Raw genomic sequence first — 25155 nt, forward strand, 5'->3', positions numbered from 1 at the left:
ATGGCATGTGGGCTTCTCTCCATGCCATTGCTGCTGCCTTCATTCATGCTGCCCTCATTCCCCAGTTCCACTGGGACAATTGCCACCTTATTGACCTTTCTGCCACTAGTTCTAACTGGAGATGAAGATGAGTGATCCAAATAAAAATACTAAAGGTGCCTTGGTAGCCAAGCAGTACATATACACCAGCCCAAACAATTCCTAGAAGCAAGGGCTGGAGAGAAAGCAGGGGCAGTGTCAAGCAATCCCAGGTCCTCATCAATCTAGAGGAAGTCAGAGGCAGTGTCAGTATGAAGACATTCAATAGATCCAGCATGAGCGTAGATGCAGGCTGCCTGGGCCTGCTCTCAGAGACCCCGTGTGGAAACAGCCGGAGATGCTTATCTGCGCCCCTCCCTTACTCCTCCAACTTCCCTGGGGCTTGGGTCTTCTGATCAGAAGAGCTAGGCTCCTGTGTTGGCCTCCTAAGCTGTGCCCCCCGGCAGGCACTGGGCAGGAAGGAGACTCCTCACATGATTCAGCATAAGCCTCGGTTGCTCCCTTCCTGAACCACACACTGCAAAGAGCATGCCTGAAATGCAGACGAAATGGGGCCCCGCTTGGACAAGAAGGGTCCTGCTGCTCGCGATCTTCTGGGTCTCTGCATACCTGCCTGTCCGTGGTGCCTCCCTACCCCGGCGTCTCCCAAGGGCCACAGGTAGGTGGGCAGTGGGTCCAGACACCCCAGTCTCACATCTAAATATGGGACAGAGGGGAATGCCACCCCCCCCATGCCCCGCCCGACTCCTGCTGCATCTGCTCTGTGGCTGCTTCTTGATGAGCCAGTGCGTTCTCAAACGTTATGCAGTAGTTCACAGAGACTAGGGTGGACTGGGCTGCACTTTTATTTGTTGGAGAAATGATCAGAGCATTCTTCCCTCCTAGAAACTCTGCAGCAGGGAATGATTCTCTGAACGTCCGAGGACAGCTTGGGCTCTGACAACAGAAAATGACATTGGACGGTGGCCAGAAACCTTTACTCATCGGGGCTATGGTTTCTTCTTGGGCAGTTTCAGAAATACCATTTAGAAGCAACAAGCAGAAGTGCTGTAATAATTCTTTGATTCTTCCCTATCAGCTTATTTCATGAAATAATCTCTTTCAAAGACTTTGTATCATACTCATACTTCACATTGCCACCGATTTCTCCATATTCCATCCAAATATCCCAGTTTTGTCTTTGTGGACTTGAGATGTGTAACATCTCAACATCTTGTGATCTCCTTTTCCTTCGCAGGAAACAGCACGCAATGTGTTGCCTCTCCAGCATCGGAGTTTCCGGAAGGGTTCTTCACAAAGCAGGAGAGCACAGACGGAGGCATAGTAATCTACTTCCTCATCATCCTCTACATGTTCATGGCAGTGTCTATCGTCTGTGACAAGTACTTCTTGCCCTCCCTGGAAATCATCAGTGACTGTGAGTTACTGGGAAGCTTTCCCGTGACCTTCCAGAAGCACTGTCACACAGATCGGGTTGAAACAGCTCTGTCCATCTCAGCCGGTGGCAGAGTGCCAATGTCTGTCCTGGGGTCCTGTGTGGTTCATCCTGGGAGTTCAGGCAGGAGCACAGCTTACAGTCATTATTACACATTGCTTACTTCCAGCAGCTTCCTGTCTGTTTATTACCTAGGTGACCGTTAGAGAATAGGCCCAAGAATGTGCCCCTGGTGCGCTCCTGATACACTGGATACCTGGTACTCCATTCCCTATTTCAAAACCTTATTTATTCATTTGTATTCTGAGTAGGTGATAAGCAGACATGACTGAGGACTCCTTTCTCTCTACTCCATTATTGGCATCCTGCTATTATGAAAACTGATATTCAGGGGTTGGAGATTTAGCTCAGTGGTAGAGCGCTTGCCTAGCAAGCACAAGGCCCTGGGTTCAGTCCTCAGCTCCAAAAAAAAAAATAAGAAAACTGATATTCATGAACCAAAAATTAAGTAAATCCTAAGCTCCATATAAAGTGAACTCAGTGATCAGATAATAATAAATTTAGATATTAAGCATTAAGTGTTGATATTTTCTGGAAACAAGATCAGATAGTCGAGGCCTCTTGCACTGTAGAGTTCCCAGAACTCTGATATAGGCCTTTTTGGGTGCACTGGTCCCTAAACCAAGGGGAAGGGATGGTTACACCATCTACACAGAAGGGTCAGTGTCTGTAGTCTGTCTCAAAGTTAAATAGTTGAGTGCCTTCATTTCACTGAAAAGTCAAAGTTAAGGGCTGTGTCCTATTGCAAGACCACAGAGAACAGCATCCTCCCTGGCTCCATCCCACACATGTGCTGCCCACTCGAGTAAACACACACACACACACACACACACACACATACACACACACACGAATTGTCAATTCTCTTTTCTCCATCCTCCCACCCTCCACCCTTCCTGGAATGCTAGGCAAGTTATCTTCCCCTTTCACATACAGCAGCAGCAGAACTAAAACAGAACTAAAACAGCACCTGTAACAGCAGAGGAATGAAGCCTCCATTTGTGCCATAACAATAAGAAGTTTATCATCATTACTAATATTTAAGTGGGCGCAAGTGTAGTTTTTTTATATCAGTAGTGTATTCTATGTTGATAATACAGTTATTTTAATGTTGGCTTATTTTAGCACATTATTTTAACTTAATGAAATGCAGGAACAAGCCTAAACCCACCTACATTTGCACCTCTTGAAGATCCCTAAACATCCCTAAACCTACCATTTTGTGGAGTACTTTCTGTCAGCCTTGAGTATTGCTATTATATACGTATCCATTCATCCATCCATCCACCTATCTATCCAAGGGTCTTTACTGTTCCCATATATGTTATTGTATATATTTTCCCATATTGCATATCTTCAAAAGCATGATTTTTTAATGTTAGCATGACAGTTCATTATCTTATGACCAATTTGAGAACCTAACACTAGATTTTACTTATTATAGTGTCCAGTGAAAATTTATCATTTTAAGCTATTAATCTCATAGGCTTGCTGTAAGTAATATGCCCATATTGTATACAATCTTTGCACACTTCTCAGATTATTTTCTGATTAAAGGATAAAGCTATGCATGTTTAAGCCTTATGATAAATATTCCATGAAGGGTATGCCAATTCCAACCTCCATAGCATACAGCAGTGTCCATTCCTGGAAATGAGTATCACTTTTTTTTTCAAATCAATAATGCCATCATCTTTTCTTTCTTTCTTTTTTTTTTTTTTTTTTAAAGATTTATTTTATTTATTATGTATACAGAAGAGGGCGCCAGATCTCATTACAGATGGTTGTGGGAATTGAACTCAGGACCTCTGGAAGAGCAGTCAGTGCTCTTAACCTCTGAGCCATCTCTCCAGCCCTGAATATCACTTTTAATAGCTTTGTCAATTATGTTAAACTAAAACTTCATGCTATAGAGTTCATATTTCTCCGATTTGTAAGGTTGGCTGTGTTTATGGAAAATCAAAGCCTTACTTTGGTGCTTTCTTGCCTGCACGTGGTTGAGGAGTGTTTGTCTTGTTTTTCTTACTAACTTTTTCAAGACTTTAAAAAGTTCACACAGAGCTGGATGGTGGTGGCGCACGCCTTTAATCCCAGCACTTGGGAGGCAAGCCAGGTGAATATTTGTGAGTTCCAGGCCTGCCTGGTCTAAAGAGCAAGATCCAAGACAGGCACCAAAACTACACAGAGAAACCCTGTCTCAACCATCCCCAAAAAAGAAGTTCACACAGATACTAACACTAACATAATTTTTATAATTTTCCATGGTTTGTCATTTCCTTTTATATTGTGCACATTCATAGTGTTGAAGTTGAAATATTTTAAAATAAGGAAGTCTTTTTCAGCTTTCCTTTGGTCTTATATTTGGAAAGATTTCTTTAACTGCAGCCTCCAGAAGGTACTGTTTCTTCCTGGTTTTCTTTTACATTAGTTCTCCCACCCAAACTCATCTTCGTAGAAAACATCATTTTTGCAAACTTGGTCATTTCTCACATGCTAAGTGCATATATATGTCTGTTTCCATAATCCTGGCTGTAATGACCTTTTCATGCTTATGTCAGTAATGCACATTTAGTTAGAAAATGTGAAAAACCGAAAATGTAAAATATTGCTCACACTTCACTAAGAATTGTAAAGTTCAGTGACTCAGCTGAGCTGGCAGAATAAATCTAGCAAGATTTCTGTTTATAAAAGTTGCTTGTAAAAGGCAAAATAAAAAAAAAAAAAACTTCCATTCCTACAGAGGACATAACTTAGTGCATTAGAAATCACACGCCCTCCATATTTTCTCCATTAAGTGATTCCCTCATTTCTCCTAACAGGTCCACCAACCACTTACACAATTCTTTGAATCATTGGCAAATATGCATTTCTCAAGAAAAATCACTGTTGTCAACAAAACACAGTAGCTTTTAGGAATGTGTGACCAATGGATGCCCACATGACATGACACAAAAGCCAATCCTCCTCAGCTGTAATATTTGACGCAGCTCTTGAGTATCAAAATGACTGCCAATCACAGGAGCTACCCACTTGTTAAAATCTTATCGTTCCTCTTTCAAGGTCTGCTTTGAAATGTCAAAGGACAACATCAGCAATAAGTAACAATCCCCACAGTTTGTTTCCATCCACGGGAACTTCCAGCGTCTGCAAGCCTTTCCTCCATGCTCCTTGACAAGCACAGATGTACACTTCTACTCATTCCGTTAGCTAATGAGTAATACCATCATCCTCAGAATATCCCATGAGTATTCCACATTCACCAGAGCAGCCCCTTACTCAGATACCTATCATGATGCAATCATGGAAACCAAGTACATCGTGCATTTGCATATGTGTGTGCATATATACACGTATATACATATATATGTGTGTGTATGGATTTATATATACATGACTTCATCTACATAAAAACCTTATAAAATAGGGACTAATACATTGGTTTTACTGAGGAGGAATGTGAAGCTAAAAGCACACAGCCAATACCAAGAGAGTCCTCCTCTCCCTGGTGTTCCGCAACCCAAGCATGATGGATGTCACCTGCTATGTGCTGTAATTTTACACATCCTCTTTTGAGATTAGTTACCATCATATGGTTGTTTCAGAAGGCCAGTTCTATTTTAGCAATCTTACAAGCAATTTTCTGCCCAAGGGCACAGAAAATTTTGACAAAAACATGTATGAGACATTCACTGTAACTATGAAGTATACTGCAAAAGCAAGAGTTGTTTACTGGAATAGGTCTAGACTCTTAGAACCTATTGAGGGATGTAAATTAATTTTATAAACATTTCCAATATGTCTGGGTTTTCAGCCTAGCATTTTGCCTAATATACAGATGGGATTACTGCACAGCAGTACGGAGCTCAATGGTCACATATAATGCTGTAACTTCCTGATGGCATATATTCTCTAGCTGAAGTGAGGCTGTGATGGGAGAACTGACAGGCCCCTGTCCCAGTACAGTGTCATCCATCACCCCAGTGCTCCCTCCCCCGGTCATCAGTGGCTTACTGGGTCAGCAGCAGAGTCTTCAGCACGGTGAAAGTCTAGGGACCTCAAGACTACCGTCTCTGTGCGGGTTAGGGAAGGGGCAGAAGCAGTGGGAAACAGCACCTCTTATTGACAACATGGCAGGACCCCAGCTAGGTCAACAGGTGTTCCTGCTCATCTCTGGTATGCTGGCTATTTCTCCTAGAGAAAAAAGGGTCATAAAAGTCGCACAGCCCCTTTCATAGCCATCAGCCCTGGAAAAGCATGCATTTGTCTCTACTGGACAGCCAGAGACAGTCCGCCAGTATCTCGGTTGTGTGAAACCACTGTCAGAAAGCGATGCTGCCTCTACCCCTTTCCTCTGATTCCGCCATCATCGCCCTCCTCCTCTGCCCATTCTCACTCTCGGATTCCAATTCTGTTTTGTCTTCTTTTCATTTAGGTTGAGTTATAAGGGGAGTTACAGGAGATTCTCTGAACACCGAGGTCTAAGTTATTATACGGGAGAATAGCTGTCCATAGTGTTTTAACTGGAGAAGATCTGGCTTCTGTGGAGAGAAACAGAATGTAGATTCTGTAAAGGGAGGTAAAAGATCAGTTCAGCTAGAGCCAGGGGAACTAGGATTTGAGGTCTTAAACCCAAAGACTTTCCTCATCCCCGCCAGTTGTGCTCACTAGACCCTGACTTGGAGGATGCTAAGGAATAGGTGGGGGTGCAAGAGACGGAGATGAGGCGAAGGATTCGAAATGACAAGGGAGGATGGGGCCTCGATGGGGTGTGGTCATTTCAGTAAGACTGGCTCAAGACGCTCTGTCAACGACTGTCACGCTTGGTGTGTGAAGTCAGTCACACTGGCCTGTAGCTGTGTCTGACTTCTTGGGGCTCCCCCCCCTGTATCTCTTCCTCCTATATGTTCATGTGCTCAGTGGAAGGTCTATGACATTGCTGAGCATACAGGAGGGCTGGAGGGGGAGACGTGGCAGCGACCACACGCGGTGCTGGCATAACTGCCAGAGTGAAACTATTACAAGTGCCCAGCCTAGAGACAGACATGCCTGGGTCCAACTCCCAGCTCTGCAAACTGCTAGTTCTTGGGCAGTGTTTAACATCTGTCTGCCTCAGGTAGGTCAGCTGTGGAACAGCTAATTATAGTTTAGTTCAAAGACCTCTCTGTGTCCTAAGTACATGAGAAAATGGCCGTAAAGTGTGCAAAGCGGATAGCCACTGAGCGCTATTACAGAATATACTTAGACAGCTTTTGACACTCCTTTACCAAGGAAAAATCAAAGTGTAGAAGGGAAATAAGTCAATAAAAATGTGCCTAGAGCAAATATCAAATCTATGGTGCATCTATGACAGCTTGATGCCAATCTTAGGGTGAACAACACCAGACAGTCTCATAAGGCAAGATGTAAGCTTCTAAGACTTTACACCTAACAACCTATGTGGCAACTTTACACTACTGAGAGTTCCTTTGGTTTTTTCTTCTTGAATCAACATCCTTATCATATTATTGTATTTTAGTAATCTTTGTTCAAAAAGCAATCTCTAAATATAAACAAATGTATATCTTTATAGTACACACATGAACACACAGCTTAACTAAGATCCCCTCTCCAGCCTACACAGAGATGAGATATGCATCTCTGTAGAAACAGAATACAGTATAGAAGCGATATCCTCTTGCTGTCTTGTAGGTATCTCAGGTACACGGAATCACTCTTGAACAACTTTCTTTACTTTTTAAAATGTCTACATAGAAAGTACAGTGAAGCTCTTAATAGTCACTTGCTCCAGCCCAAATTCCAGTGAGCTAGCTATAAAATCTTTTATTTAAATGTTACTCCAATATGCTATTCAATTACAGCATCTAATCTCTCCACCATGCTAACACATTTTAAGTGAAAATGATCTTCCTATGTTTTAGAAAAACACTTCAAATATTTACTTTGTTTTTTAAAATGACTTTCACTACCTCTGCCTTGAACCAGTATTTGCCTATGTTCTACACTGTGTGTCAGAGGTAGATAATTTTTTTTTTTTTAAAAAAAAGGTAAGTTTTAATTCCAGGTAGAGTCAACTCTAACTGGTGAAGTTAAGATTTAGTAATTCTGAGTCTGACATTTGGATGGCCTACAGTTTGGGGGGATTATCTGACTCTTAAGCCTCATGAAATTTACAGAGGCAAAAGCTGTCTCAAAGAACAAAGCTACAGACCAGCGCCCCTTCCTCTTCCCTGCTGTGCGAGCAAGCGCAGCTCCTGAGAACCTGGCAGCGGCCCCTCGGGTGCTTTCCCCTCCGGCCTGAACTGTGATGTCCTTGCACTGCATCTGCATCTAGAGTAGAAGCTGAGCACTCTGTGTGCTTCCACGATGCCAGTGCAGGAGCAGGCAGAAATGATAAAAGTCGGGCTGTGTACTAAGTGCTTTCTCAGGGGGTGGCCAAAAGGGCCATTTCTTTGGCAGCAGAAAGATATTGGTCCTATCCCGCCTCTGACCTTGGGCAACAGTAACCACAAGGTTCACAGGACAGGTGGATGTGCTGTAATAAAACAGCCAGTGGTTTAGGGGAAATCCCACTTCGGCAGAATCGGACCTTTAAAAGCATTATAGAGATATTTCAGAATCCACTCAGTTTAAAACATGAGTTGGTGAAATAAGGCTTCTCTGAGTGACCTCTCTAAAGTCTCCCATCAAATTCTTCGGCAGTGCCAGAATTTGGGTCTCCATTTTAGTTTAATTCTTTCTACTACATGATATGGAAGGGTATTCCCAAAAACTATCACAAAATTTCCAACTGGGCATTACAGAAAAGAATACACTTAGGAGAAAATCTGGTGGATTTTAGAATCATTATATAAAATATAATGTTGTACATTATATAAACAATATGTTGGCACCTGAACCTATAGAGCAAGCATACCTTGGACATCTATGTCTACTATATCTTGAAGTAAATGTGGTTGTTCTTTCAGAAAAATAGAGAAAAAGAATAATAGCAATAGGGAAAACCGAACAATTTAATAATAAACTACAGCAGAGGAAAATGTTACCCAAAGGTCAAGAAAGACAATGCCAATCTACTGTAAAGTTCAGAGGTACAAACCATTTTACAAAATATTCTTACAACAGTACAATAGGATTTGTAAAAATCCCCTTGAAGTTGTATTCAGCCATCTAATGGAATCTTTCCTTTCACAACTATGATCAGAGCCCAGCAACATTGCCTTTTGAGAGCCCAAGAATTCCCAAGGGCCACTGCTTTTCCCATCGGACACAGCCCACTCCACCCCGTCTCTCTCTGGAACAGTGTGTGTAATGAAGCCGTCTTCAGGCGGCACTACAGGAAGATGGGTCACTGGGTGTGCACTGTCCCTGGAAGATGAAACACTGTCTTCTTTCCAGTGTCTTCCCTCACTGGCTGTGGAAGGCAAAGCCTAAGAATTTGTAATGCTTTTTTTTATAATATTTTTATTTAAAAAAATTTCTTTCCTTTTACATACCAACCCCTTCCCCCTCCCTTCTCTTTTCGCACTTACCCCCCTCCCCCTAGCCCACTTCCATCCCCTCCTCATAGAAGGTAAGGCCTCCCTTGGGTAGTCAACACTGGCTGGCATGCCAAGTTGGAGCCAGATCTACCGGCCCCCCTGCATCAAGGCTGAGTGAGGCATGGCACCATAGGGGAATGGGCTCCAGAAAGCCAGTTCGTGTACCTGGCTGGGTAAGTCCTGGTCCCATTGCCAGGAGACCCACAAACACATCAAGTCACTCAACTTTCACCCACATTCAGAGGGTCTAGTGTGGTCCCACACAGGCTCCCCAGATGTCAGTCCAGAGTCCATGAGCTCCCACTAGCTTGGGTCAGCTGTCTCTGAGGGTTTTTTCCCATCGTGATCCTGACCCCCCTACCCCCTTGCTCCCATACTCCTTCCTCCCTCTCTTCAACTGAACTCCAGGGTCTTGGCCCAGTGCTTGGCTGTGGGTCTCTGCATCTGCTTCCATCAGTCACTGGATGTAGGTTCTGTGATGACAATTAGGGTAGACACCAGTCTCAGTGCAGGGGAAGGCTAGTTCAAGCACCCTCTCCATCATTGCTGAGTCTTAGCTGGGGACAGTCTTGTGAGTTCCTGGGGTTTTCCCTACCTGCAGATTTCTCCCCATCCCCTTAATGGTACACTGTCAAGATATCTCTTTCATTGCTTTCCCTCCCTGTCTCTCCCCAAACTGGGCCATCTCAAGTCCTCATGTTTCCACATCTCATCCCCTCCCCTCTACTCCCCACTCCCAGTTTAGCCAGGAGATCTTAACCTTTTCCCCTTCTTGGGGCAATCCATGTGTGTCCCATGGATTAATGTCCTCTTCTTTACCTAGCTTCTTTGGGGTTGTGGATTGTAGCTTGGTTATCCTATCTAATATTCACTTATGAGTGAGTAAACAGCGTGTTTGTCTTTCTGGATCTGGGTACCTCACTCAGGATGATTCTTTCCAGTTCCATCCATTTGCCTACGAATTTCATGATGTCATTGTTTTTTACTGCTGCATAATACTCCATTGTGTAAATATACCACATTTTCTTTATCCATTCTTCAGTTGAAGGGCATCTAGGTTGTTTCCAGGTTCTGGATATTACAAATAATGCTGCTATGGACATAGTTGAGCAAATGTCCTTGTGGTGTGGTTGAGCATATTTTGGGTATATGCCCAGGAGTGGTATTGAGGGAGATTGATTATCAATTTTCTGAGATACTACCATACTGATTTCCAGAGTGGCTGTACAAGATTGCATTCCCACCAACAGTGTAGGAGTGTTCCCCTTGTCCCACATCCTCTCCAACATAAGCTGTTATCAGTTTTTTATCTTAGCCATTCTGACAGGTGTAAGATAGTATCTCAGAGTCATTTTGATTTGCATTTCCCTGATGACTAAGGATGTTAAGCATTTCCTTAAATATTTTTTGGCCATTTGAGATTCTTCTGTTGAGAATTCTGTTTAGCTCTGTAGCCCATTTTCCATTGGATTATTTGATATTTTGCTGTCTAGTTTCTTGAGTTCTAACTTTCAAGTTCTTGGAAATGTGCTAGAAAACTGTCAAGGATTCTTGGCTCCCAATAACTAATTTTCTCCTACTCAAGAACAGAATAGAGGGCTGACGAGCGCTCAGTGGGTAGAGCGCTTACCTTGCTTGCACAAAACCCTGGGTTCAATCAATCCCAGGACTGCACAATCTGGGCGTGCTGGCACAACTGCAATCCAAGCATTTGGGAGGCAGAGGCAGGGAGATCAGAGGTTAAAGGTCATCTTTGGCAACACCGTGAATTCAACGCCAACCTGGGATACATGAGACTATTCCAAAAATGGGGGCGAAGGGGGGTGTAAAAAAGAGCATCAAATAGAGATAGTTATGGTACCAACAGCATGAAGCCATGGCAATGCTATCCCCCACATAGGTCTGCACCTATAATTTCCACATTTACAAGCTTTACAAACCATAAGACTAGATTTTTTTTTTTCTTCACTCCCAGGTTCTGATTTGTTTGTTTGGATGTGCTATGTATTAATATTAAAGCTAGGGACTTGTGAATAGTGGGCAAATGCTGTTTCTTTGTAAAATATAAATTCCAAAACTCACATCTGAGGAGAATTGATATTATGAACATGAAAGTAAGTTGAATGACATATTGTAAGATAGTGCCTTCATTTCTAAAATGAAACAATGAATTATAGAGCAATCTGCTTTGCCTTTGTGTTCAATTTTAAAATTCTACAGCTAGTTAGTAATACATATACATCCATAAATGTACATATTGGTTACGTTGTATATATAAGACCAACAAACATAACTCAGTACTCTTGGAGGTTTGGTTCTGGGACATCTCCAAGAACATCAAATTCTGAGGACACTCAGGTCTGGCATATAAAATTATCTATTGTGTGTGCATAGTATTCACCACCCTCCGAAGTACTTCAAATTATTTCTAAGTGGTTTATAACTAATACAACATGCAGTGTGTGCAAATAGCTCTACACTGTATTCAGGGGAAGTCTTGTCCATATTCAGAATGAAGGCAATTTTTTCTCTGAATATTTTTGATGCATGGGTGGTTGGATCTGAGGTATGGAACGTGTGGGGACAGGGTATGTAAGATTTACATATGTCCCATATGTATGTCAGTCTTAAGTACTAAAAGAAACACTATGAAAGTCCACAAGTCATTTCTTTCTTCTCCCTTCATTGTTCACTGAAGCCAAATATAATTGACACAAAGGCAAACAGGAATAGACGAGGCCTGGACTGGATTCTCATTCCAACTGCTCTCAACCCTGTTCACAACTAAGGTATCAGGAGGCAGAAGACTCAGCAGATCTGTTCAGAGCCTCACACCAGATAGTTCCAAAGGATAAACATGGTAGCCGGGTCTTTCCACTAAAGTTCTCTGTGTTTCAGAAGAAAAGCCAAGGCTTAGTTTGTAGGGTTCCCAAGGCCATCCGTGATGTACCTCCAATCTTACCACCTATTGTTTTCCCTTGGCACTCTTCATTCCAGACTCAGGTCCATTTCAAATATACAGGTTCTATAGATGCTGCCTCAGCATGGCTGTAGGCACTTAACCTGCCTATAATACTTGTACCCACATGCATGGGGTAACACCTTCATTTCAAAGCCTCCCCTCTGAAGCTACTTCTTATTCCATGACATTTTAGATCTTCTCTGTTTTCACTCTTTGCTGCTTCTAAAACCCATGTATTTTGCTTGCTGCCCCTCCCCCACACTATAAAGCCACAAGCATAGGAGCCTTTGTCTCTTCACTGTCACATCCTGGCACTTGAGTACCTGGCATAGTTGGCATCGGTACTCAGCAAAGAAGGGCAGGCGATGACAGCTGCTTAACACACTGCCTCCCAAACATCGTTTTTATTGTCCCTCATAGTCTGAGGGGCTTTACTGAGCTCAGCTAGCAGGTTCTTGCTTAGGGTCTCTACTGCAGTCATAGTGAGAGGACTGATATGCAATCACTGAAGGCTTACTCTACCACATGCCTGGTACCTAAGTCTGGAAGACTCAAAATCTGGAGGCTGAGAAAGCAAGGATGTTGGGGGTTTGTCTTTCAATATGGGTTCATGAGGTCTCTCCTACTTGGAGGTTTCAAGATAGCTGGACTTACATGGTGTCTAGGGCACTAAAACAAATGTCCCAAGAGAGGACACTTGAGGAAATTCTATCATTTTTTGGTGTCCTGGTCTTGTAAACATTCTTACTCTGCCATGGCCCTCAATTAGTCAAAGCAACAGTCATAAAGACTTGTCTGTGTTCACACATGCTAGCCAGGTGCTCTACCGCTGAACCATATGCTCAGTCCCCTTCTTTAATAAGACAGAAAATTTATTGGAAAGGATGTGGAATAAAAATATTATAGTAAATTTTGGGAAATTCAATCTGCTACACCCCAAACAAGGAATTTCTAAGGCCAAAAATCAATGTTCCAGCAGAAACGAAATGAGTACTTAAGAGCAAGCAAGAACAGTCTTCATAGACAAGCCTAGGGAAACACCGCCACCTATGACAGAGACTGACCCAAGTAGACCAGAGTTTGAAAACCAAAAAACTAGGCACAAAGCAGTAGGAACGGTAAAAGCAGTTCTCATCAAGAAAGGACTGCCATCAAGTCTTAGAAACCCGAATTCTAGTGTCTGGGGATGATATGCTTGGCACACAAGCTTGCGGAGTTCAGATCCCCAGAACCAAATATGAAAAGCCAGGGGAGGCAGAAACAGGATTCTTGAGGCTTCCTGACCAGTCAGTTTAGCCAATGAGTGGCAGGTTCAGTGAGACTGCCTCAAAGTGATAAGTAAGGAAAAGACACTTGACACTGACATTGGCCTCCACATTCATACACACATAAACACGTACACACACACACACACACACACACGTTCTAGTTGAGTAATTTACCATCTAGCATACTACCTCCACCTTAAACTTACCAGTACCTGGAGATTTCTGAAAGAAAAGACTGAGTTGTTTCTTCATTATGGCTTTTTTTCCTTCCTTAAATAGACCTCTCAGCTCTAACACTGAAAAAGCCACACAAGTCTTCCTAACATCAGTTACGTAAATGGATTTGCATGTTAAGTCTGGAAGATACCCACAAACTACTCAAATAATAGCACAGGACTTTCTCATGCTTTAGTGTAATTTCTGTAATGCTAGATCAAGCTTTTCATTGACTTCCTCTTATTTCCCATTAGATAATGTTGGTATTAGAAGTGTGTAAACTCAATCCAGCCTCATTGTAGATCTTAAGAACTTTTCTTCTTCCAAGTTAGGTTAGGAATCCTGAATTACTGTAATGTGGTTTTCAAAGGAGTTATTTTTGCAGCTCACCTACACCTGGAAACCATCCACTCTGAATTGGCTAGTTTTACATTTATTTATTTGTTTGGGAGTAAAGGTATGCCATGGCACATGTTGAGGTCAGAGGACAACTTTCTCATTCAGTTATCTCCTGCTATGTGGGTTCTGGGAATAGAACTCAGGCCACCAGGCTTAGTGGTAAGCACCCTTACCCCCTAAGCCATTTTATTATCTTGTATGTGTGTATGTGCATGTACATGTGTCATGGTGCACCTGTTGAGGCCAAATGACAAGATTTCTCTTTCCATCTTCCCATGGGTTCCAGGAACTGAACTCAAGTTGCCAGGCTTACACGGCAAGCATCTTCACCCACTGAGCCATCTCGCCAGCCCTCCTCTCCTTTCTGTAAAAATGTTAAGTAATGAATTCATAAGAAAGCAAGACACAAGATTCCTCTATTTTCTAACCTGAATGTTTCACTTTCCAGCTTCAGGTATAATGTAAAGGCATACTTTCTGAGTATCTTTATGCAGCTCGGTTGTATACACTTGTCATTTCATCAGCCCTAGTAATCATTTCCTTTATCTCTAGCCCTTGGACTGTCGCAGGATGTTGCAGGTGCAACTTTCATGGCAGCAGGTAGCTCCGCCCCCGAACTAGTTACCGCCTTCTTGGGTAAATATTCCTTCAACTTGCTGCTTATTTGGTGTGTTTTTAGTTTCTTCAAGTCAGCTTTAACTTAGCTACTATTTTACTTCTAGGTGTATTTCTCACAAAGGGAGATATTGGCATCAGCACCATTCTAGGATCTGCCATTTACAACCTCCTTGGCATCTGTGCGGCCTGTGGCTTGTTATCCCACATGGTAAGAGATCTATTCAGTGAGATGTACTGTCTTGACAGATTCTAAAATTAAACAGCCTGATGAACAACACAGCCCTGGAATGCATTCAATCAAACTTTATAACCAGTAGAAAAACATTCATTCAATTTATTTAACCCACAAATACCTTTTATTAATCAAATTTTTAAAAGTCAGTACAGGTTTAGAACAATTGTTCTTTAAAATCATTTTTCTCTATGTAAAACATAACAATATTTTTCCACAAATATACAAGCAATTTCGGTATTATACTAAGCATTGTTCTTGAATGACTTAGGCTATAATGCAGACAGTAAATCAAACCACCCTTTTCCAGGTTTCAACACTCTCATGCTGGCCCCTGTTCCGAGACTGTGCAGTGTACGCAGTTAGTGTAGGAGCGGTTTTTGGCATAATATTTGACAACCAAGTTTACTGGTAAGCTTCAAATAACTGTCACTTGTATGTGAAACATAATTACAGAGATTTTTTGCAGTCTGATGTCTAAAACATTACTTCAACTCACTTCTCAAGGACCTGTCACTTCAGCAGCTGCTCCAGTCTCAGCTGATGTCTTCACACAACTCCTGACGGCTTCTTCTTCTTCTTTCCTTCCCATTGTCAGCCAGCTTCCCTCTCCTCGTCACTGGAGGCAGCCACTCTTCCTTTTTACCATGGCCTCCTTGTTCAGAACTTTCCCAGTTTGTTGTCACTTCAAGCTCCAGCTGTTGGTGCTCCCTTCTACGAGGCTGTTGCCTACCTGGCCTTGGTTAGAAGTGGTCATAGTCACAAAAGCTTGGAGAACAAGTAGAAGCCCCTGCATTCCTATAGTTTCTCCCATCCTCCCAGAACAGAAGGAACTGCAGCCTTCTCTAACCACCAAGAACGTTACATGTCAATACTAGAAACCTGCTGCTTTCCCACAGTCTCTCCACACCTACCTGGCCGAAGAAAATGAAGAAGCAAGGGACTCGGTGGGCAGATAGAAACTTCCCAAATCGGCCCAAGCATCTCCTAGGCCAATGGTCCTCAACCTTCCTAACGCTGTGACCCCTTAATACATTTCATGTTGTGGTGATCCCCAAACATAACATTTTCATTGCTACTTCAGAACTGTAACTTTGCTACTGTTATGAATCCTAATGTAAATATCTGATATGCAGATAAGTCTTAGGTGACCCCTGTGATAGGGCTGTTCAACCCCAAAAGGGTTGCAACCCACAGGTTGAGAATCACTGTCCTACCTAGGATTGTTTTTCTAACAAAACATTATCATTATGCTGGGCACCACAAAATAAAGAAATATAAAACATATGGCCACACATGTATGTGTCCAGACGATGCCCAGAGAGAAAAACAAGATAAATGGAAAGCCAGGCTACTATTCAACAAAGAACCCTGGGATTCAGCTGTCATCTGTGACAGGGAGCATGACAATACCCAAGCACATATAAATACATTCCCTCATTAGGGAAATCAAAAACTTTTTTTTTTTTAAGCTACAGAAGAGGAGTGATTCATTGGCTATGAAATAAAATAACAATATTCAAATGTGATGAAAGTAGCTAATAATTACAGTAAAGTGATGGGAAGCCAAATAATAGACAATTGTTGGTGCCTTAAGTTGGAAGTTCATTTTTTAAGAATTATCTTTGATCTCTTGTGAGTATAAGCCAAATTCAGCTACAATAAAATAGTCAAAGGAGGAAATAGCGCAGACCTAAAACCCCAAAACTCAAGTAGAAGAGGTAGGAGAATTGTGAATTTGAGTATTTGAGGCCAATCAAGGGTATACAATGTTCAAGACCAGCCTGGGCTACACAGTGAAACCCTGTCTCAAAAGCCAGTAAATTCCCACCTCCAAATTTCTTCTAAATCTCTGGAGAGCAAATTGCAAAGTTCTATCTAAATCTAACATATTTTGAATATTTCACACAAAGTTCCTACACCAGAAAACTAACAGTATATTCTTTTCTAATTATTAAATATTTGAGGAATGTAGTAAGTATGTCAATGAATAAGTTAGAAAATGTCCATTATTAGTTTTAGTTTGAAAAACCAAGGCATATTTAAAGGAATCTATAAAGACAGATGATGGATTTTATAATCTTTTTTTGAAAAATAAACTGTCTGGCTTTTATCAATGAGTTTATAACAATACTATAACCAAGACTGGGCAGGAAAAGTGTTTCAGAAAAGTTCCTTGACTTTTTGAATGCTGCTTTTGTTAGAAAACATTGTTTAAAATTATTCTAGATTGGCTCAATTACACACACACTCTCATTTCCAGGTATGAAGGAGCGCTGCTGCTGCTCATTTACGGGCTCTACGTTTTACTGCTGTGCTTCGACACTAAGATCAGCCGCTATGTCATGGAGAAGTGCGGTCCCTGCTGCCCCTGCCTTGCCAGAGTTATGGAGAGAAGTGAACAGCAGACACTGCTGGGATGGGAAGATGAGAGCCAGCTCTTCACTCGCCGCCAATCAAGGACAGACAGTGGAATATTTCAGGAAGACTCTGGGCACTCCCAACTTTCTCTAGGTTTACATGGTCTTAGTCCTATTTCTGAAGGTAACAACAACACCCGGCCCACTATCCCATCTAGCCATGAGAAACAGTTCTCATTTCAAGTCGGTAATTAGCACATGCTTATGAAACACTATGGAGGCAGAGATGGTGGAGTGCAAGTTCTGGCCTTTAAGAGCTTCCAATAAACATTCTTAAAATGATCTAAAAGTGTGGGCCAGGGGGATATACACAGACATGGAGGACAGAGGTCAGCACCGGGTGCTGTTCCTCGATCCTTCACCACCTCACTGAGACCAGCCTTTCATTGAACTTGTAGCTCACTGATTAGTTTAGACCAGCTGGCCAGTGAGCTCTAGGGATCTGTCTGTCTCTGCCTTCATAGCACTGGGATTACACAGATGGGCTGCCATGCTTTTTCACGTGGATTCTGAGGATCTGAACTCATATGCCTACACACCAAGCATTTTACTCACTGAGCCATCTCCTCAGACCCAAAATCAGCTAAAATTTCAAAGTGTAAGTTCCATAAAAATAAATAAACTGTTACTACTATGGTTCATACATTAGGCAGATTGAATAAACTTAGAGGACATTCAAATGGGAGATATACACGGAGAAAAGAGCATTTGAACTGGGTCTCGTGGGATAGGAAGGCTTTAACTCAATAATCTGCTATTGCAGTCAGGAAGCAACAATTGATACCTTTATTGCACAGATGATCCAGAGATGTGAGCACGCTCTATGGATTGAGGCCAGGAGACTAGCAAAGGCTTGCTCATGTGGCGGACAGACAAGAGTGCCAGTCACACATGCACAGTGAGGAAGCGGAGGAACGGGTGGACAGGAAGGAAGTGCAGAAGAGTCTTGCAAGGCAGGTTATGAGGGGAAGTCATAGAACTGCACACAGTGTTCACAGGAGACTGAACCAAGACAACAGGACATGGACAAAGCAGGGAAGGCAGTGAGGCTAAAGCGAGCCCAGGTGGGGGACCACAGAGAGGAAGCATCAGCAAACACTGGCAGCGGAGGGCCATGCAGAACCAGAAGCAGAGCTAAAGCTGGGGCTGGAGTCTTCACTGGTGAAGTGAGAACATCTCTGTAACAAGTGGAAGTTGAGGAAAGGGGGTGGTTTGGAGGAATATAAAGAAAACAAGCAGGTGTGACTGAACCGTGTGAAGCAGAAACTAACCATGAGCTTGGGATGTTCAATATGCCAATCTCATTTCTGACCAGAAAACTTTACAAAAGCGATTCCAATTTCAGTTAAGTGATTAGGAAGGAAGCTTCCAGTTTTAATACTTTAAAAAAAGTGACATGACTTTTTTCATCGTTACAAAACATACTTTGTATGTCTTTAAGGTAGAAGAGATTTATAACAATAAAAAACCCTCAAAAGTATCAGTCAAAATAGCCATGTTAAAATTATTTCTAAATTAATCTTTAAATTAATTGTTTGAGTCTTGGTAAACTTCTATGAGTTATAATTTTGTGATTTGATCCAATCTTTGCATAAGTGCCATATAAATTAGTCCGCAGCCTGGTCCCACTTTTATCCAATCTACTTGCCATCCCTGTCCCCTGAGCACACAGTTCGGAGCTATACCAGGAGGCCACTAGGCCCAACTCTCCCTCGATTCCTTCTAGCAACTGTGAAGCACTTATTCAGTAAATGATGAGACACAATGAGAACTAGACGGAACATTCCCTAAGCCGCATCGATTCTGGAAAAGGGAGGGAGTGAAACAGCTTGGGGAGGTGGGAGCCAAGTTAACCCTAAAAGCACAAAGTCCTAATGATCCATACTGCAGTGAAGCAGGAGTTTCACCCCATTACTCTGTAAACACTGTCACTACAACATTTAGGAAACAGTTCAAGACATTTGAGTCAAGCCCTCGGTGAAGGGGAAGCTGACCATAGAGTTTAAGTTTCTTTTGACCAGCAATAACAGTAATGAAGTATTCAAATGTTCTAGGATCAGTGGTTCTCAACCTTCCTGATGCTGTGACCCTCTTCATGTTGTGTTGACCCCACAACCATAAAATTATTTTCCTTGCTACTTCATAGCTGTAACTTTGCTACTGTTATGAATCTTAATGTAAATAACTATGTTTTCCAATAGTCCCAGGTGAACCCTGTGAAAGGGTAGCTCATCCTCCAAAGTGGATCGTGACCCACAGGTTGAGAACCACTGTGGTAGATAGTCTTTCAAAAATGTATAAAGTAAACTTATTTCAACACAGCATTCTGAATGGGCCTTTCTAATATAATTGGTCATTTGAGAAAACTCAAAATTGTTTAATTCTTCCACAACAGATCCACCAAGTATTTTCAGCATGCCTGAAGCAGACTTAAAAAGAATTTTTTGGGTACTCTCTCTTCCTATTATTACATTACTTTTTCTGACAACACCAGATTGCAGAAGAAAGTTTTGGAAAAAATACTTTGTGATAACCTTTTTCATGTCTGCACTATGGATATCTGCATTCACATACATCCTGGTTTGGATGGTCACAGTAACAGGTATGTAGTTTAAGTATAATAGAACAACAAGAAAATTATTTCATGTAAGAAGAAACTGCAAATATTCACTTAAAGTAGTCTCGGGAGCATACATCTTTTCAGCAAGACTAAAAACTAATGTTGTTTACAAAAGATGGAAGCTTAATATCATAGCCCAACAAGCTCAGGTTTTGTGAGTTATATGCCAAAGGCATTTCCCACTATTACACAGCCCGGGGGTCTAATTCATAAGCTATCTTTATAATTACACAGGATTCATGAGAACTCTTCATACTGAATTCTAATCCACATGGAAAATAAAGAAAAAATTGACTAGGGTTTGGGATAAGAGGTAGGTGCTTGCTGTTTAACTAGATGGTGTTTTCTTTTGCTTTACAATATGGCAATGAAAACACAATGCAGATGACTAAGTGAGTATTAAGAGTTTAATTTTAGGCTTCTAGTATCTTCACAAGTAAGTTTTACTGCTTAGCCATAATATGCTCTGCCACCCAATGAAAAACTGACTATAAATAGAAATGAAAATTAGGATTTTCTCAAAAAGCAACCTGAACTAACATATTAGAAATGAATAATCACCTTCTGATATGCTAAGTCATCCAACCTGCTTTTATCAGTGAAATTCACTGACCACAGTTGGGTCCAATCATCCCCTTACATGTCTATATTGCTGTTTTCACACTGGTGGGACTAAAGAATTGCAACAGAAACCACAAGGACTGCAAAATTGAAATAATCAATACCTGGCCCCTTCTCCAAACTGGCTGACCCCAACTTCTCCCAGATAACTAACTTTATTATAATTGTATGCTAACAAACAAATAAAAACAATAGTTTTCTTTTTTATGAAGATGGTAAGAATGTCCAGGTAGCTTGCATATTCACTGTATCCACTTTTTGCCAGTCCAAATAGCTGACATTAATAGGAAGAGTAGAATCAAATACAAGATCACAGATGAGTAACTAAGACGACCAACAGCACAACACTTACTCTAACCATGTTTGCAATGTCCCCACCCTTTTGAAATTGGTGCTCTATGTTAGACTCGGGCAGGAAAGGAGGTCCCTGTCTACCTCAGAGATCTATGTACTTCCTTAAAACAAAACAAAGAAACAAAAACAACCCACAGTAAACAAAGTAGCCTTTCAAAGTCCTAATTTCAATCTAACAATGGATAAAATTTCTCTAGGATGCCTAACTCTCAACTACTTGAATAAACTTGAAGAAAAGAGAAAGTAAGTAAAGGATCACCCACAGCTTCCCCGAGATGCCAAATATGAGGAGTTCTCATTGCAAGCATTTTGGTTGCTCGATATCTTCAAATACTGTCATTAAAAATGGGTGTTGCCCTGTTACCCAAACGATCAACCTGTCTCAAATACTTTGCCATCTAGAAACCACATAAACATACATTGTGTTCAAAAATCTCAATCTACTTAAATACTTTTCATGAATAGGGAGGAAGCATTCAAGCTGTCTTCAAAAACTATTTCATGTAAGATTTGTGATTTGTAACCTGTAGTCTCTGTGTCTATGACAGGGGAACTACTAGGAATCCCAGATACGGTAATGGGCCTTACTTTATTGGCAGCAGGTACAAGCATACCAGACACAGTCACCAGCGTGTTAGTTGCAAGAAAAGGTAAGACTGGAGGTCTCCCAGATGCACTGGCTGTCCTTTAAGCTTGATTATAATAAAGCAAGTGAAATTAAAGGTAATAATACTTCCTCAGTAACATACTTTGAAGAAAAAAGAAGTGACTCACAGGAAGCATTTAGTTTTTAATAAAGGTTAATTCCCTCAACCCAATCCCTCAAAGACTGTTTATCTGAAATGTGCATTAGATGGTAATTCACTGTCAAATGAAAATGAAAAGCAACAAGTAAGCTGCATACCTTATTAAAAATGGTTTAATAAATAAAGGTAATTATTAAATAAATGTTAAGACTTTAAATACTAACTCAAGGAAATACAAATTCAATAAGACTCTTGCTCTAACAATAACAGTTTTCTAAAACTAACCAACAAAAAGTATCCAGTGTTTTTCTTATGAAGATTATTAATAAAATATAATATCGGTGTGCACATTTTAACAACATGCTGTTCTTTTGCAGGTAAAGGAGACATGGCTATATCTAACATCGTGGGATCCAATGTGTTTGATATGCTATGCCTAGGTCTTCCCTGGTTTATTAAGACTGCATTTACCAATGCATCTGCTCCTGTGCAAGTGAATAGCAAGGGCCTCACTTACATAACCATCTCTCTCAACACTTCAATTATTTTTTTGTTCTTAGCAGTTCATTTTAATGGCTGGAAACTAGACAGAAAGTTGGGGGTGGTCTGCCTAGTGTTATACTTAGGACTTGCTACCTTATCAGTTCTCTATGAACTTGGAATTATTGGAAGTAACAGAATAAGGGGCTGTGGAATTTGATACTTTTAATAGTGTTATGTGGGAAAGGTGGAAATGGTAGAGGGACAAAAAAGGAAAAAAAAAAAAAGAAAAAAAAAAAACAGGTCTTCATTTAGGTCAAATAAGAAACATCCTCAACTTTAGAATGTAATACTTAATTACTATTCTTTAAAAGCAGAGAAAAGTAATTTAAACCAAACCAAAATCATATCCTAATTTGTCTGAGCCCTTTCTTTTCATTAACAATTAGATACAAAGCAGAGATTTTTTTTTGGGGGGGGGCGGTGAGAGGGATGTCAACTTACAATAAGATTGGGGAAATTAGAACAAACAAACCCTACTACTGGAAACAACAAAATGGCTGCTTATTTCATTAAAAAATGGTGTGTCCATCCACTGAAACTCAATGACCAGACTTGCCAACTTTAGAAACGCAAACTTGAGATAACGAAAATCACAGTATATTTTTCAACATTATACTGTTAAAAGCTGGTGGGAGTTTTAAAAGTTCATTTTTACAGCATTTGTAAGCATACAACATTACTAAAAAAATGACTTTTACTAGGAGATTCAATAAACAGACGAAGGAATGTTCCAACCATGCTTGAAATTATGCATTACGATCCAAGCGAACATCGATTTCCCTGCCACTGATTTTGATGCCGTTCATTATTCTGCAGGCCTTTTCAGCTGACTCTGGGGATTCAAACCTAACTGTCCCACAGCCTTTTGACTTGCCATTCTCCATCTTTATTTCTGCAAACATTACATGACCTGTAAAAGGAGAGTTACATAATTACTAGTCCATTTAAATGGATTCCATTTCACTAGACACGCTTTAAACTCCTCAAAGCAATGGAGATCATAGGTAATTTAGTTAAACATATCAATAACATAAAATACATGTATGAGAATTCTCGATTTATAGTCTGAATACAATTCCTATATAATGACTACATATATATATATATACATACTAGGCTAATAAAATTGGAACTGGACATTGAATTTGGTTTTAAATCCCCAATTTCTGTAGTGGATGTTATAGCAATAAGGCTAGCTAGCATAAATACCACCAACTCATCATGACCCCTAACAAGATAACACCTTTAATCAAAATTTTACAGTTGCTCACTGTTCACTTTCCTGAATCTTCTTCCTTCTCTTTTACCTTCATTTCACACTTTTATCCTTACAAGAGCAAATGTCCATAAATCTAAGTTCTGCCAGGTCACAAAAGGCCCAGAATTCTACTTTTCAACTACTGTGACAAAGCCATCTATTCACTATCATAATTTGGATTCAAAATCTTAAGGACGGCATCCAATAAGGAAATGGTTATAAAATCCAATAAGGAAATGGTTATAAAAGACAGCAGATTTAGAACAGTAAAGATAAAAAACAATGTTAAAGGGAAATCTCAGAGAGCTTCTGGAAAGGACAACGAAACCTGACAACTGTTTTTATACAATTAATCACTGTTAACTCTAGAGTAAATCTATAGTTACTGTTCGATCAGTAACATCAAAACACAAAGTAGCCTTAAAATCCATCAGTAAAACCAGAGGACTTCTGAGAGTAAAGAGGAGTGATAATCACGTGTCAATAAAGACAGACCAGTAAGACAACAGCTTAGCTCAGGAAACTAGGATGCGCGATAACCAATCTAAATAGTCCGTAACTTAAGGGCACAACTACTTATGTAATACTTCCCCCACAAAGGACGTACCTGTCATCAGATCATGCTAGACTTTGAATATTACAGCAGCTAGATTACTATGTGTTAATTTCAGTCAGTCAGCAAAACCAGACAGTCATACACATTTAGTTTTACAAAGGGACAAAAAGGAAGAAAGAGGAAAAGTAAAAGGCAAGGTCTGTCAAATGAAACCCTTTCCAGGTGAAGGTAATGAATATTACTCTTAATGAATAAGGAAGACTGTTGCCTTGTTAAGGGCATGAGCTGAGCAACCTCTTATCTACAACATCCCAGGCCACTTTCGTGCTCCTATCCACTTTCTGCTATTGCATTTCTTCTCAGAGTCAGCTGATAACCAACCCTTCACCTTCTCAACACTAATTAAATACTCAGAGACAATGGCAGACTGATTCAGAACCACGTCTTATAAAGCAAACGAGGAAACTGAGTGTGTCCCTAAGAGTTATAAAACAGACTAATCCCAAAAAATTACATAATAATTAAAGTAGACTGAAACAGTATTTAGCCCACAACTAATAAAACAAAAAGGAAACAGTTATTTTATTTTCTAGTAGAAAAAACTCCCCGAATGACATTGAGATATATATGCTAAAAGAAACATTAGTGGTTGGCTGTCTTAGTCAGGGTTACTATTGCTATGATGAAACATATGACCAAATCAAGTTGTAAAGGAAAGGGTTTATTCAGCTTACACTTCCAAATCACTGTTCATCATCAAAGGAAGTCATAATAGGAACTCAAGCAGGGCAGGGACCTGGAGGCAGGAGCTTATGTACAGGACATGGAGGAGTGCTGCTTACTGGTTTGTTCCTTGCAGCTTGCTCAGCCTTGCTTTCTTATAGAGCCCAGGACCAGCAGCTCAGGGATGAGACCATACATACTGGGCTTGGGCCTCCCCTAACAGTCACCAACTAAGAAAATGCCCTACAGGGCTGCCTACAGCCCAATCTTACGGAGGCACTTTTCAACTGAGGCTCCTTCCTCTCCGATGACTAGCTTGTGTCAAGTTGACAAAAATTAGCCAGTACAGTGGTAAACAAAACAGTGCAACTTCGAAATCCTCCAGCATGTTGGGGACTGGCACCCAAGAAGGAGCAACTCCATTAAAGCAGCATGCTTTGGCACAAGGTGGCACTTACAGTGATCTCCAAGACTATGAAGAATTTTACAGGCTTTGAAGCTAGAGGGTCTTCCCTTATTCTAGCTTTTGCTAAAAACATAGGTTTTT

The 25155-nt window shown here is 40.9% G+C and overlaps 2 protein-coding genes across 8 annotated transcripts in view; one reads left to right on the forward strand and one right to left on the reverse strand.

The window, feature by feature from the left end:
• Nucleotides 1-392: 392 nt before the first annotated feature.
• On the forward strand, nt 393-22321 carry Slc24a5 (solute carrier family 24 member 5). The gene is made up of 9 exons (XM_028858275.2): nt 393-697; nt 1277-1456; nt 14470-14553; nt 14640-14743; nt 15078-15178; nt 17031-17311; nt 19583-19789; nt 21331-21432; nt 21906-22321. The coding sequence occupies exons 1-9, from the start codon at nt 568-570 to the stop codon at nt 22226-22228; spliced, it is 1512 nt and encodes a 503-aa protein (XP_028714108.1). The 5' UTR covers nt 393-567; the 3' UTR covers nt 22229-22321.
• The window catches only part of Myef2 (myelin expression factor 2), a 39828-nt gene continuing 29541 nt past the window's right edge, over nt 14869-25155 (reverse strand). For 6 of the 7 annotated variants that reach the window (XM_028858273.2, XM_028858271.2, XM_028858269.2 and 3 more), the window contains one exon: nt 21553-22981. In XM_028858273.2, the coding sequence (XP_028714106.1) occupies nt 22818-22981 (164 nt within the window). In that variant the 3' untranslated portion in view covers nt 21553-22817. Of the gene's footprint in view, nt 15506-21552; nt 22982-25155 lie in introns of those variants that run through there. The other variant, XM_037205188.1, reaches the window with a different exon arrangement.

This window comes from Peromyscus leucopus, chromosome 4, assembly GCF_004664715.2.
Source record: "Peromyscus leucopus breed LL Stock chromosome 4, UCI_PerLeu_2.1, whole genome shotgun sequence".
Taxonomy (NCBI): Eukaryota; Metazoa; Chordata; class Mammalia; order Rodentia; family Cricetidae; genus Peromyscus; species Peromyscus leucopus.